The 16,107-nt window shown below is 39.5% G+C and overlaps 1 protein-coding gene across 5 annotated transcripts in view; it reads left to right on the plus strand.

The window, feature by feature from the left end:
- espn (espin) overlaps nt 1–15,575 on the plus strand; it is a 42,546-nt gene extending 26,971 nt beyond the window's left edge. For 4 of the 5 annotated variants that reach the window (XM_051426790.1, XM_051426791.1, XM_051426792.1 and 1 more), the window contains 5 exons: nt 486–631; nt 1,436–1,813; nt 10,134–10,212; nt 11,617–11,638; nt 13,326–15,575. In XM_051426790.1, the coding sequence (XP_051282750.1) occupies nt 486–631; nt 1,436–1,813; nt 10,134–10,212; nt 11,617–11,638; nt 13,326–13,473 (773 nt within the window). In that variant the 3' untranslated portion in view covers nt 13,474–15,575. The other variant, XM_051426793.1, reaches the window with a different exon arrangement.
- The last annotated feature ends 532 nt before the right edge of the window (nt 15,576–16,107 follow it).

Raw genomic sequence — 16,107 nt, forward strand, 5'->3', positions numbered from 1 at the left:
CACTGCAACTGCTCATTGATGTAACCAGTTGCCTAATGTGCTGGATTATTGTTGGTTAATTGCATTGTCTTTGAAATGGATTCAGTGGAGTTTGGTAGCTGGGAAGCCATTTGAATAATCCAAACTGTGTCAACCCTTTTCAGAGAGACTTAAACAGAGATGTTTTAAGAAACCCTGAACCCTGCGAGTTATAAAGGCAAACGCCAATCGAAGTTTACAAATCTAAAAAGAAACTTATCAAGTTTATCAATGGGAGACAGCGACTCAGTACACCATAATGACCTACCATCACTGTCCAACATTCTCCAGGTCACCATTGTTGCCTGCCTGATCGGATGAAATATTTAACACTGAAATGCCACCCAACCCTTCTCTCCCTCCCTTTTCTTCAGTGTATCTCTCTCACTCTCTCTAGTTATCTCTCCCTCTATTCCGTCGTTCTATCTACCCGGTTTCACTTTTCTGCTCCATCCTTTTGTCTGCAGGCACAAAATCTTTCAACATGATGTCCCCCACTGGCGACAACTCGGAGCTGCTGGCAGAGATCAAAGCAGGGAAGAGCCTCAAGCCCACACCTCACAGTAAAGGCTACACCACTGTCTTCTCCAGCAACGCACCCACAGGCAACAATGTAGGTCCACAGCCTTCCTCCACTACTGATGATACATTTGTACAAAAATACAAATACAGAATTGCTAATTTTAGAAATTTAGCCAAGACTTTTACAATTACTTGTGGATTTGTCTGTCTGTCTTAAATTAAGCCAGAATAAATTAAGATACATTTTCAGTGAAACTTTATCAATCAGAATTGAATTTGATGCAAACAAGAGATTAGTAAATCACTGATGATTCCCATCCCAGAATTTGTTAATTGGCAAGTTTTAATACTTTTGGAAACTACACAATATTAGTGAGGGGACACCAGAGCTCTCTGACCATATTTCATTGGTCCTTCTAAACGGTGCGTTGCTCTACGGTGTTGTCACTAGTCCATCAAGGCTAAGAAGGGCTAAACTGGCAACCCATGAGCTCGATTACTTAAATTCTTACTAAAAGGATGAGATTCTTCAAGTCCAACACCATGACAAATACCATGATATAGAGCCAACAATGACACAGCTAGTAATGTAACTAATGTTAGTTATGTTTATAAAACTACACAAATTCTGAGAACTCTGCTTTTACTGAAATCCATCTGTTGCTTTAAGACATAAGTGCTCTACATGGACATGCACTGTATGTGTTCAATTTTAACTAGTCTAAAGCTACTGTACTATAAAGTAAAGGCTACCACAATAATGTGTCAGAATCTGGAAGAAGTCTTGACATCATGTGACACACTCAATCAAAAGTAGTGATTATTGGCTAAAAAAATCCACCAGTTATCAGTTTTGTCATGCCCCATGTTTATCTGTGTCTTTATTTTAATCCAGGGAAACACCGCATCTCCACCAGAGACCCGCACATCTAGCCCACCACCCAAGCCGCCATCCCCTCCTCCATCAAATACGTCTGTCACTTCTCCACCTACCACCCCTAGTCCCAGCCCCAGTCCAACTGGCTCCGGATCTGCCAGGACCATGTCAAGCTCTGCGAGCTACGAGCAACTGTCCTCCAGCTCTGTGGTCAATGGGAACAGTGGTGGCAGCATGGCAGGAGCAGAATCAGGGCGGAAGCTGAGCCTTGCAGATGTGGAGGCACTAGTGCCTACTCATGATGAACAGGGGAAAGCGATCCCTGAATGGAAGAGGCAGGTGATGGTGCGAAAGCTTCAGGTCAAGATGCAAGAGGAAGAGGAGCACAAGCGCAAGGTAGGCGAGATGTTGCAAGGTAGAGGTTTTGTTGTGTCTTAGCTATCCCATTTGTGGTCCCGTAAATTTAAAATGCTCTGTAACCTTAACATTATATATGGTTTCAGTTTCAAATAATTAACAACACAAAGGGGATAGCTGATGTTTGGATTTGAGTGTGGATTTTTGTGATTTTGAACAATGAGCTGTATAACTGTTGTATTCATGCACGACATACGTTTTGCTCTTTTTGACTTGTCAGTTAAGGGTGACAGCTAAAGGAGAGGGTTTCTGTTTTGTCAAACAGGCTGCAGTTAGGGACTTGATCACATTTTGAGCATTTTTGCAGTTTAATTACAATCACCTTATTATTCACAAGGGTTTCAGTCAACACACTGAACTTACTACTTTTGGTTTCTCTCTTGATGAATTGTGGTAATATTGTGTATTTAGACATGGTATTAATTAGTAATTCATACTATAGCAATCAAAACACATGTTAGTCCTGTGTAATACAAGGCGGACTCTATGCAATATGTGATTTGATTGATTAAATTTGACTGATTAATAATTTATTACCATCAAGCTATCTTCTACTCTTAACTGATCCAGCAGGTAGAAATGTACTGACATGTAGTGTTTTGTTCATCTGTTGAGATGCAGTGGCATAATTACAATGTGTAAGTGGCTGTTGGACATAGCTAGCTTTAAATGTACACATCATATGCTCACTCATTTTAAAATTATTTCATTGTTTCTTAATTCATCTCTCTGCATGTTTCTCATATATTTCTATGAAATATCTTCATTAATAGCAAGAGACTCTTTGGGGTGCAGTGAATTGAATACTTGGCTACTTTGCCCATCACAACATTAACACACTTGACTAATGGACACAGTGTGGGGCAGGTGTTTGATGATGGAGTTTTGTGGCTCCAAGTTTTTACATGCCGATTCAGTGGTGTGATGCCAGGCCCATTCACACTACAGGTCAACCAGTAATAACAAAAATAAAAAAAACTACATTTGTATATCACTCTACCTTAAGTTGCAAATAGTGCCAATAAAATATGCTTGCAGAGGTTAAAAAACCTGAATGCCATCAATGCTTCAAATTGTTTTGGGGTTTTTTTGCAGACAGAACATGATATATTAAAGAGTAACTGCACACCATGTCCCTTAATGATAAAAACCTTTGTTGCACTGACCTCTTTGGGTTGACAGTTTCAACTCTGTTGCACCTCTAACCACACCCAGTGTGGTTTCCTATCACTGTTGGGTGTGGACTGAAGTGTGTCTGTCTGTTGCACTGGTGCCAGTACCCAACAGTGATGTAACATTGCACTATAATGCCGTGTTACATCATCTTTGGGTTGCAGACAGATGAAAAATTCAACAGATGAATTTCAGTAAAAGCAGAATTCTCAGAATTTGTGTAGTTCACATAAAAGTGCAAAGAGGAACTGCGCAAATATTATATTATTATGTAAAAGATCTGCAGTGTCAAGTGCCAATAAAAAGACATATGTAGACATGTTGCAAACCCTTATTAGTATTCTATAAATATAAACATAAATATTGATATAATTAATATAGTTTGCCAATTTATTCAAAAAGGACGAGGTCTTCTCTGTTCTTTTTGACTCAAAATTAAAAGTAGAAAGTTATGCGCATGTAATGAGGCAGTGCCATTGCACCACTAAATCCATGTAAGTCCTGTGTGTCAAGATGGATTTGCACTGAAGCGTGTGTTTACACCAGGAACCTCGAGCTGAAGGAATCCCTCCCTCCTTCCCTTTCTTCTTGTTTTTTGGTCTCCTTTGACCTCTGATTTAGTTTGCGGCAAGCGGACACTACCAGCCTCAGGAATGGCACTACTCCCATGTCCACAATGCCATTTTGGGCCCATTTGGGGAACTGATGACAGAGGATGACCTAAACCGAATTGAGAAGCAAATTGAGAACCTGCAGGTCATGCATAAGGTCTCGGAAGTTGAGAAGGAGCTGGAAGAACTGGAGCGGGAGCTTCACCAGCTCCTACCAGTTTCTGCTGCCCTCAATCAAGGGCAATTCTCAGTCAATCCAAAACAGGTGCATGGCCAGGCTGAAGATCTTCCAGCCTGGTGCAGCAAGATTTCTACCCTGCTTAAGAGTATGGCCATTCTTCTCGCCACCCTGGGGGGGAAAGAGATAGACATCTTGGATCTTATATGTCCTGTATATTCTCAAGAAGAGGCAAGGAATGTGAGCACAGGTCAGTCAGAGCAAGCAGGCACTGGATTTATTGCACGGTCTCAGTCTTTCTCAACAAGAGAGGAAGTGGAGAAGGAGATAAAGCAGTGTGGAGTTTCAGTCAAGAACCTCAAGGCCAATTATGAAATTCAGAATCAGTCGCAGTCCACAGATAACAAAGCAAACAAAGTGTACAAACGCAAGAGGTCACTCCCTGTGGTAAGTGAGTCTAATTATCCTCCAGAGACAATTTGTGAGGATGATGTCCCTAGTTCCTCTGCTGAGGTCCTTCACACCCACACTAATGGAGATTCACCTTCAATAGAGGAATCAGTCTTACCACTTGTTGAAGAGCCAATTATTGTCGCATCTCATGCTCCTCAGACATATGTGCCCTCTGAGGTACTGGCTCCAACCAACATTGAACAGTTCAACCAGGTTCTTTCTGCAGACCCCATTTTAAATAATGATCAACTAACAAGAACCTTGGAGGTACAGACAGATCTAAGCTACGTCCAGGAATGCATTGAAATGAGGAAAGAGAGAATCGTCTTCCTATTCCTTGAGCACTGGCGGAAGTACACCATCTCTGAATCTTATCGGACTAAATATACTGGCAAGAGAGGAAGTCATTTAGACGTGGGCTGGGAGGACTACAACCAATTCAGTGCACAGATTGGTGGGGAGATACAGAGTGAAGACGACAAACTCCTCCTTTTCATGAAGTCAAAGCAGGTGGTAGGGAATCTGATTGGCCATTGGAGGGCAATCATGAGTCAAGTGCCCACACGCCAGATCCGCAGGCTGAGTCGTGCCCAGATGATCTACTGGCCAGAGCACTTCTTGCCACATATCAACGGGTCACCTGTGAGTTACGAAAGCCTAACCCTTGACCTCTTCATGCTTGGATACTTCCAGTTGCTGGAAATGAACATGTCTCGCAGTGAGCGCAAATTCCGCCACCTGTTGTGTTATGAGATGTTTGACCGTCTTGGTAGCCATAAATGGGAGAACATAAGGCAGTTTCACAAGGAGGTCATGGAGGAAATTGAGAAAGGGAAGAGAGACTGGGTAGATGGTTTTGAAGACATAAAACTCAAGTATTTCGGAGACTCTGGTGATGGAGGAGGTGTGTTGACAGCTTCTCTACATTCTATGTCTCCTGACATGTCCATTATGCCAATGCAGGAGTCACTCCCTCCCCCACCTTCTCATCCTCCACCTCCACCACCTACCCATCCTGCACCCCCACCTCCAAGTTCACAGTCTACTCCACCTGCACCATCTCCACAATCTCACAGTGACCATTGTGTGGAGCAATTGGAGGACAATGCTCAGAGGGATGTAAAAGCCAGTGAGCAGATGTCATCAAATGAGGCAGTGGTTTCTAACGGGAACAGTTCAGAGAAGGACAATATGCAAAGCTTGACAACCGCAACTGTACAACACACTGATGCAACAGCAAAAGCTGAGACACTGCAGTCCACAACAGAAAACTCAGGACCAGATCCAGTGAAAGTTGTTCCACCTGTTACTGTTAAAATCATAGAGGAACCTCATGTTGATAAACCTCCACCCAAAGACGAACATAGTGAAGACTCAATTAAAGTGATCTATGAGCTAAAAGAGTTTAGTAATGAGGAGATTATCAGATACATTGACCGAAGCTTTGCTTTTTGGAAAGAAAAGGAAGCCGAGCTTTTTGATATCTAACAACTAAGGGTCCACTAAAAGCCCAGTTCACCTATACAACCAAAGAGGAAATGTATAATGAGCAGGATCAGGGAAACCAACCTGCAAAGTGGAGTATGCTGAGAAAGGAAACTAATCTGGTGTGTTAGCTTTTAGGCCATGTCACATAAGGGACTTAACTGCAGCGAGGCAAAGAGCATCCACTTAGCTGTACAGACTTTACCATTATGCTGAAGTGGATGAAAGGTGGTGATGTCAAAATACATAAAAGTTTGCTACAACCATTTAATTTTGAATTTTGTTGAACCTATAGCTTTTTGAATCTAATATGATTGATTGCCATGGTATTCTACTTCTATTTAAAAAAAACAAATTTTTAAAGGAAACTATTTGCCATAAAAGTCATGAAATATGTTTGTTTAGATCATCTTTGCAATGAAGGGCATAATTGGTAAAACTCTGCACTTTGTATTGAATACTTCAGATTGAGATAGCCTCAGTTATTCACTATCTAAGAAAGGCAAGGGATTCACGTCACAACTGAAAAAACCTAATATTGTAAGCGACCTTTGTTGCTTGAAATCAAAAGGCAAAGAAACTAGGTTTTCAGTGGGTTTGCAGGAGTTTAATGTTACTTTGTGGTTTACAAATGGCCCTTGTCTTTTAGTCTGTGACCTCATGATTTTGTTAATACAATGTGTGCCTTTCAGTATAGATTATAAAGATTAACAGACATGGTAAATGCAAGGCCTGAAGAAACAGCTCAGTTTGTTACCGTTTCATTTGTAATTCAGAACTCAGCAATTTAAAGCATTCACTTGACTAAGCTATTATCATCTAAATGAAACATCAAATTTAGGGTTTGTAATTGTTCCATGAAATCTGTCCCATACTTTTGTTACTCTATTTATAATGAGTGTTTTTGAGACATTTGCTTAAGCTTTCCATAATTTAAATTGGCGTTCCTTTATTACATGGTTTCTACATTGCTGTTAAAAATAAAGTTTGTTGACATTTTTGTGATTATATGATTTCAGTAGTTCATTCCAAAGTCATTCTACTTTAACTGTTGGGTTTACTCAACTGAAAGACATGGCCAACAGAAGATTCTAGTAATCAAAAAATAATCACACTCGTATATGTACCAATGAAAGAATAAGTTGAAACACCATGCTGGAGTGTGTAATCCTTTGCTGTGACACTTCGCACTTCGTCGCAGTGAAGAACCACACTATTCGCGTAGTGTCTCTTCTGAAGCATCAAGATTACCTTCAAATAACCCTCTTAGCACCACCCGCTGTCATGCTATCCGTGGCTTACAGGAGCCATAAGGAGGTTACAGTGAGGCCTGATCAACTCACATCCCAAAAGGGAAGACAGTCAGCTGGTAAACTTAAAGGCATATATATAGATTTGTAATTATGTACAGTATTTGTTTCAGATTTGGTGAATGGAAATATCACAGTAATGACTGTGGTAATGTTTCTAATAACGCTGAATTTATACAGTGTAAGTCATGTACAAAACTAGAATGAGTTCAGTATTGCCAAGCTTGCACACTGCACAAGCGCAAATATTTGCATTTACACTATCACTGGCACATATGCAAGTGACTGGAAAAAGCATTAGCAAAAAAAAAAGTAATAAATGTCAAATTCATTAAATTGATACTGTAAGCCCACTTCAACAGTATGTGTCCAGACTATCCAAAAGTTAATGTTTTCTAGGCTAGGAATTCATATGGAAAGATGATGCAGTACTTCAGATCAGCTCAGACATAATACGTAATAGACAATCTAGCCTCTATCCGCATCTTTCAACCTGACTATAAATAAACATCTGCCTTAAATGTTAGTAGATATCACTTTAACTTAAACTAGAACGGCATATAGACACAATTACATTTCATACACTTTTTAGTTGAATCATTGGGAATTTTTAGAAAACTAAATATTGATTGTAATGGTTGCTTGCCCGGCTAATGCAATGTATTGACCAAGCTCTCTGGCTCACATGGATGTCGTCTATTAGCACAACAGATGGCATGAACCTGAACAAAAAACAAAGACCTTTCCCATCGGGTGTATTTTTAACAGGGTGTCACTTAAGATTTTCCTTTGTTTTTAAAAGAAATGGCCCAACAACTCTTTAGCTGATACAACTGGTTAACTTAACTGTTGGCTTTACTTGTTAGTTGTTATGAAATTTATTGGACACATGATTCAAAAAGAAAGATGTTGTGGAATTTTCCACCAGCAGTTATTCCTACATTGATAAAAGGACAGCTTAGTTAGACTGTGCTCCAACCTGTTACCTTACCACAAGGAGGTCACAGGTTTGGTTTCTGTTTCCATGTTCACTCCATTCATCTGGGCTCATTTTAGTGCTCTGTTACTTCTCAAAGACAATTTTTGTGTGGATAGAGGACTATAGTAATGGTATTAATGTTAATGTAAGTGATTTAGGGGCGTCCTGTTAGCTCACCTGGTAGAGCACCATGCACAAGGCTGAGTCCTCAAATCTAACTGCATGTCATCCCCTCTCTCTCCCCCTTTCCTGTCTATCTTCAGCTGTCCTTTCCAATCATGGCAAAAAGCCCTCAAAAATATGTATTAAAAGGATGTCAAATACCAACTCTTTGGCAACCCAAGGCATCGGTATTTGATGACCTGGGAGCAGGAACACCACCAATTGGGTTGTGTGGTTCGCTCTGAGTCACTGTTTCCCGTTTCCCCAAAACGTCTGTATTTGAGACCTGAGATACATGTATACATGTATTTTGGTTACAAGGTACATTGATTTGACTGTATATAATGCTAATAAACTGTATGCAGGGGATATGACAGTAATAAATAAACCATTTACCCAAATGTGACAAAAGTATGGTGAAAATTTAATTAGTCTGAACTTTAGTGTGTGATGGATGCCAAGCCTCTGGCCTATATGACCCATTTTAAGGTAAATCTGTAACTTGTGGATGAGCAAGAGCTAGTTTTATTTCTGTGTTAATCCACATTTGTTAATTTACAATTAATTACCAGTGCACATGTGCACTTCACATTTTTGTATCGATATTTTTTTTTCTGGCTCTGTAATTCCCAGGGGAATCATTAAAAATTCACTGTGTAAATAATCTTACCTGGATTCAAGTTTGCCAGGGCAAGTGAAAAGCATAAGTAAGAGGAATGCAAAAGAGTAATGTATCTTGTCAGGCGAAGATGAGAAATCCAAGATGGCTGCCCTCTTTCTCTCCCTCCGCTCCACCTCCGATTACAGCCTGAAAGAGAGAAAAGGATCCAGTTACTGTTTGTGGGCGCTGTCTGAGAGAACGTCCTGTAAAATAGTGTCCTGGTCCATTTAAAAGGCTTAAATTTTATTTTAAACAGGAGAACAGTACCTATTGTGAGCTTTGTTTGCCGTTGTACATACATCAGTTTACACAGAACGCTGTATGCAGTGTTTAACCACTTAAGCCTTCTATAAAGGCCATTTGTAAAACATTTGACATTTGAGAATGTGTATACTGGTTGGACTAATAGGTTGGACTACCGTTGGACTAATAGATTGGATTAACGTTTCATTACAGTTTTTTCTCTGTGCAGATGTTTTTCTTCCCTCTCCTGCATGTAGAGAAGCTTTATGTGAAACTGCAGGCATTAGACACTTCAATATCACCATTGATTGATTGTGATTGATTGAACTGTGGTTTTCTAAGCCCCTGACACAACCATGTGCCAAATGTTTATAAGGGTATTACAACCTCCTAAAAACTGAAGGAAACTCAAGCTTCAGGAAGCAGGGTTATTGAATTATCTGGATATCTTTGATGAGTAAGACCCTGGAAATACCAAAAAACTGCAACACTAATTGATGTAAGTATTTAAAAATTAAAATGAGTGGTTAATGGCTTTGTGTTCCTGACGCAATATACAAGTGTGGGACACAAATTGAGCATCGATTTAATGTTTTGTATGTTTTATTTGATTTTGTATACATATTCACATATAATGCTGTATCACCCAGCCCTAACTGACAGCATGAAGGGTTTGAATGTTTCCCCATAAAAATATACAGATGCGTCTCTGTTAGGACTGTGTAAAATGTGCTGTTTCACAAGTAGAGGAGGGTTACAGAGGAAATGTATTTGAAGCAGATGCTTAGTACCTAGTATTTAGCACAGTTAAATGATAAAAGAACGTTAAGTTTTCCATTCATTACCATCCCCAAATACATTATTCAATTCTTGTTTAAAAGACAACTTACATTTCACCTGAAATGTATTTGAGGATGATTTCTTCACCAGGGGATGAGGTCATGCAAAGCAGGGTGGGAGGGTTGCTGTTACAGTTAAAATCCTTTACTGACTGGTGTGGGCCCCCATCTCTGTCTCTGCCCTGACCCCTCCGTCCCTCTACAGGCTGAGGAAGAGGCTGCACGCCTGGCATCAATGCCAGCCTGGAGGAGAGACATGATGAAGAAAAAATTGGACGAAGATAGGTGAGTAACGAAGCTGTGTTGCCCTGCACGTCTGTTATTAATCTTCTCTTGTCCCATATTTATTTTATCCTGGGTAGATTGTGCTCATTGTTTTTGCATATATGTTTCTTCACCATGAAATAAGGATGTGACGTTCTTGCTAAAATTGACCATATTTTGCACCATCATTTGTTTTTCCAATTTTCTACGCCAGGGCAACTTTATTAGATAGACAGAGCTGAGGTATTATCCCGGTTGGGATTCTCTTTTGCTTCCCTAAATTCAACAGGCTGGAAATGATCCAGAGATTTTAGTCTGCGCTGATGGAATAGCATCACACAGTTCCTGCTGAGTTTTTTTGGTGGCAGATTAATGCTGCCTCCTCCACAGGTTCAGATCTGGAAGCTGTACACGATGCTGAAGGGAACATGCCTGGAACAATCTTGAGATGCATACGTTGTAAGATGGCACAGTATCTATCTATCTCTAGAAGAATATACGTTTTACTCTGTTTTGATTAACAAGTGAATCTCTTTGAGGCCAGTGTTCCATATAAGCTGTGGCATTCGAACAATGCCTGCACCGTTACACCACCACCATGTGCGGACACTGTGTTTTTCAACTCTACAAGTATTTAGTTTTTAATAACAAGTTTGATTGACCAATCCTGTGATTTTGAACACGCAGAGGCTCTTGTCTGAGGCCACTGTGGTACTGATCTATTTTATTATTAGTATTTTTGTGCCTTGCCTGAACAACTTATGCAGTTCTCCTGACATCTCTTATCAGTGATTATTTTCACTTAAAGAAATCCTGCAGTGCAAAACCATTTCACTGCGGAGCACTCTTATTTCTGAAACTGGAACGAGGATGTCTGGCACCAGTGCTTGCGGTATAATATGTTAAAAACAGAGAGTATAACACCTCTTGCCCATTTGAATGTAAACTCAAGCAGTAACTCATTCTGTGGGTTTCACCGTTTATTGAGGCACAAACATGTGACTGTAAATAGAAAGTTTTCCCTTTGATGTGAGGTACTTGCACAAGTGCTAAGTGTGCTTTGACTGGCACATGTGGGTTCAGATGGCCTATAACTCAAGATGTAACTCTCTGTAACTCTAATTAATTATGAGATGCAATGTTGGTTGCTGGACAGAATGTTGGAGATCTTTAACTTTCTGTTTTTAATGTTTATCTTCTATAAAATTTTGTGCCACAGTCTTCATCTGTCTTAAGGTGTTATCTTAATGTTTCGTAGCTTTTGTATAACGATTAAACTCCAGTATTTTTCATTAAATGTTGGTTATGTGACATTCTCTTTTTATGATGACATGACCTCATAATAATGTCCTAATTGGTTTTGGAATAATTGTTGGTTCTGTTTAAGATATTTACACTTTTTCTTCTCTTCCTTATGTTCTCCTGATGTGACAGGGAACAAAAACGGTAAGAACAAATTGATTTTTTCCTTATAGTAATGTTTACATAATATAGAGACTATGACATCAAGGCTCCCATCTAGTGGTCACATTATGTCACATGGATGGAGTTAAATATCACACAGTAGGGTTATAAAGAGGGATACAGAGGGAAACAATGTTTACATATTGTTTCCTCAAACTAACAGCCAAATGCTACACACTAGCGAGGCCTGTGTTAAAACTGAAAGGTAGAAAAGTCAAAGGGCACTGAGGTTGTGGCAGGTGTACGGTGGGTTTGTTGCTGTACCGGTTACCGACACTAGGCGGCGCCCGTTTCTATCCTGCCTCCTTTTCTCACCGACCACCCGAGTGAGAGTTTAGGTGGACATGTTATCTAAAGTATACATAGAATAATAAATGAAAGAAGTTAAACTGTATTAATTGTCACACAGCTATACCTCTCAGGTATAAGCTAACAGACATTAGCTCTCTCAGGGCTCATGCTAACCACTCACCTGTCATTTTAAAACACTTCCGGTGCACAGGTCTCCTTCATTACTGAGACAAAGGGAAAGGAAATGATTAGCCAGCGTTGTCATGTTTCCTTGACATTAAGACATTTAGTAAGACAAGGCAATCTTTTCCGAAACGTCTCACAGACGCTGTGGATTCACGTGGAGCAGGTAGACTGCAAACCGGATGTTATTAGTGGATGAGAGGGTTTTTCAAATTATTCTCACGTGGGCTGAGCAGCCAATCCTATGACGTCAATAATGTCACATAGTTTTTGTTTGTTTCTTCACCCTGTTGCCCTCAGTGCTTAAATACAGACAAATATAACTGATTACATTAAAAACAACATACATGCATTTTATTTAGGTGAGCTAGTTCCAGGGTCCTGGTATTGTGCATGCTGGCTGGCATTTTTGTTTGTTTATATTTATTTTAATCATGTAAGGAAAAGAGAAAACAAAAAACATGACAAAATAACATTCAAATTAAATGGCCAATAACCTTATACATAAACTGAGGGAGTAAGTCCTCATAACAACACAATATTAGATTTTACATGTATCTGTGCTTTCCTGCTGGGATAATGAAACATTTCTGCCATGAACAGGGTTCATTAGGCTAAATAAAGAGATATACTATACTATATGACCAAAAGTATGTGGACACCCCGGTCCACTACACCAAATACCTCAAACATTGTGAACTTTTTCATTGCTATGTCCTGTTGTTCCAGTGAAGAGAAATCTTAATGCTAAAGCATACAATGATATTTTAGACAAATGTGTGCTTTGAACTTTGTGCCAAAAATGACTGCCCCCCGCACACAATGCCAGGGCCATAAAGAAATGACTACGAGGCAGGCTTTATCACTCAACATCAGAGCCTGACCTCAGAGCCCCTGTGGCTGAATGGGAACAAATCCCTGCAGCCAGGTTCCAAGGTTTTGTAGAAAACTTTCCCAGAGGGAGGTGAGTTGAGTTGACAGCACATTAATGCCCAAGGTTTTTGAATGAGATGTTGGTGTCCACACACTTTTGGTATGTAGTGTAATAATAGAGGAACAACATTAGATTGTATTGTATAATGTATTGGTTGAGTGTAATATTTCCTTTGAATTAAACCATGTGAAAGCTTCCTGTATCCAATTCTAACTTCAATCTTGTTTCTCGTCCTTTGTCCACCTTCCCTCGTGGATCTAGAAAAGCGGAACAGCAGGCCAAACAGGCCAAGGAGAAAGAGGAGAAGACGGAGCAGGAGCGACTACGGATCCTCGGCTATGACGAGACCAAGCTGGCCCCCTGGCAGCGACAGATCATTCTGAAGAAAGGGGATATAGCCAAACAGTGAACTGGGCCATCTCCCCTTCCTATGCCCTGCATCACTCCCCACCCTCACACACCCACCCCAAGGCCTTCACTGAACACCTCCCCCCTCCTTGATCCTCCACCTTGCACTGTACACTGGACAGGGGGAAGGGGCTTGTCTCCTCTAAACCCTGTTTCACTCTTGGGCCTCCAGACACACAGGACCATGCTGTGGTTGCCGCTGTCCTGCTTTGTGGCTCAGCTTGGGTGAAACGCAGTGGCAGGACCCACCACCTCCAATTAAACACAAACTTTTGGTCTTTTAGTGCTAAGAATAGCTGTGACTGCACTGATTCCCTTCACTTAAGACATTTGCTATAAAAGCATCTGTGCTTAACTAAATTAAGATTATCTGTAGTATCTTTCACTTTGCTTTCCTGATCAATAGAAGCTATTTCACATAGAAGATTTAGTCAAACAGAGGAGTTTCTGATAGTTGGGAAGGGGCAACTTGTGAGCATTCTTTCCACAGGGCCTGTCATCACGTTTATTTTCCCTCTTACTAGCCTCACTCACCATTATGTAACGAATGAAAAAGTAGCTCCATAACAGTTGTGTCATCTAAAGATGGCATTGACATACTCAGCAAAGGCTTATTAACCCCTAAAGCAGCCAATGCATTCTGTATGTAGACATTATCCCATCTTTATCATGGTATATACTTAGTCATGAGGTTTTTGTATCAAGTTCATAGAAGCACTTTCTACTGCCAGAGTTGTAATCTTAGCACGGCTCAAACTAATCTGTTTCCTTAGATAAGCTTGTTATCATTTCTCTGTGGATTTGGAATATTAATATATATCCTATTTTAAAAGATGTAAAGATTATATGTAGCTGTGCAAATTGAATTTTATTAATTATCACTGGACGAAAGCTGCAATGTTCCAATGTCATTTTTCTATATGTTCTAAATGTTAAGCTGTTGTGATCATGAATGTGAAATGTTGTGTGCATGTGTAATGTGTATCAAGCATGTTGTGATGTATTATTAAGCACATTTGACCCCAGGGCCCTGGATTTTCGTGAAAAACAAAGACACACAACGGGAGCACAATCCTGCTAGATTTCTATTTGAACATGGCCTTTTTTTTTTAAACACACACACAAAAAAAACAAAACATGCACATGTGGAGAGCAGCATCTTACACCAAACGTCTCATCTGCACACTGAATATTGCAAAAGTACTGAAAAGTCATCAGTTTGTCCTGTGTCCTGTTCCGGCCTTTGTCCCACTAACCTGGAGGATAAATGTTTGATGAGCCGATCTGCTTACAGAATGCAGAGTACTCTCTGTCAGCCAGAAACAGCCGTAACATCTAAAATTTACTGTCCCTTAGATAATACCAGCTGTGTATTAGTAATCTGCAGCTGTTAGTGAGAACAGTCTAGTTTCAATACTGAACCTGATGGCTTTAGAGTAGAACTGACACAAATGGACTTATTATTATACAGCTCATGTTATTCATCATTTCTTTGGTCTAAACTGGTTTTTTTTTACAGTTCCAGGTTTTGCAGCAGACCTTGGATTCACATATTTGGGGATAAATATGCAAATATGGGAAATGTGTGTTAAATGTTTTCTAGCAGAACTGAGAAGACACATTTTAAATGTTAGCAGGGCATAAGTCTGCACTGACATTTAAGAGCAACTGAACCTCACAATCAAGCTGGATGTCACTTGCTGAGTGAGACACATACATTTTCCCACATGATGGAAAATATTCTCTATGTTTACTACAGTTATGTCTGATGTACATTTTTACAAATGTAGCTACACATCATGTCGTCATGAAAGACATGGTCCTGGTTGGGGAATCATTTGGAAATATTCTAATTCACTGTCATTGGATGCCATATGATGTTGAAATTAAAAATGATGTAAACGTCATTGCCATTTGATTTTCTATATATATATTTCAACTGTGTATATAGCCACCCTCTCAGAATGTTGTCGTTTCATTGTTTCCATATTGAATTATATTACATGTTTCAGCCTTGCTTGAATAGACTTTTGGCTAATTCATGTATAATTATATTTTCAGACTGTTAAAAATGAAGATAATAAATCTTTTATCACCAAATAATGTCCAGAGTGTGCTTTTGTTGCCTCCAACATAAACACATGTATAACAAAATCCACTATAGTACAACAATAAAAAGCCCTAAAATAAACTCTTCCTCAAGCCTTTCAATACTCAGTTTCTGTTGAGGCTGATTCACCTGTGGTAGTTTATGAATCCACTGTTTGTGCTGTTGTATATAGAGGGAAGTTTTAAGGAAAGTGACAACTGTGCAAACTAGGTTTTAATATCATCTCTAATAATAATATCAGCAACATACAATGTAAAACAATGTACAATCACACATCATAGCTTGAACAAAGTGTAGGGGAACGAGATATCAGAATGAGATTTAAAATGCAATAAATACAAACAAAATACTGCAATGACAAAAACATAATAATAATAATAATAATAATAATTACGTTTTTTTGAAATTGTAACATGCAATTAAAAATAACTAAGAAAATACAAATAAAAAAGTGCTACAGACACTTTAAACATGTATCTACTGGATGCTGCTCCAGAATCATTTTAATTAGACAACTCAAACCAA

This window comes from Dicentrarchus labrax, unplaced genomic scaffold (genome assembly GCF_905237075.1).
Source record: "Dicentrarchus labrax unplaced genomic scaffold, dlabrax2021, whole genome shotgun sequence".
NCBI lineage: Eukaryota > Metazoa > Chordata > Actinopteri > Moronidae > Dicentrarchus > Dicentrarchus labrax.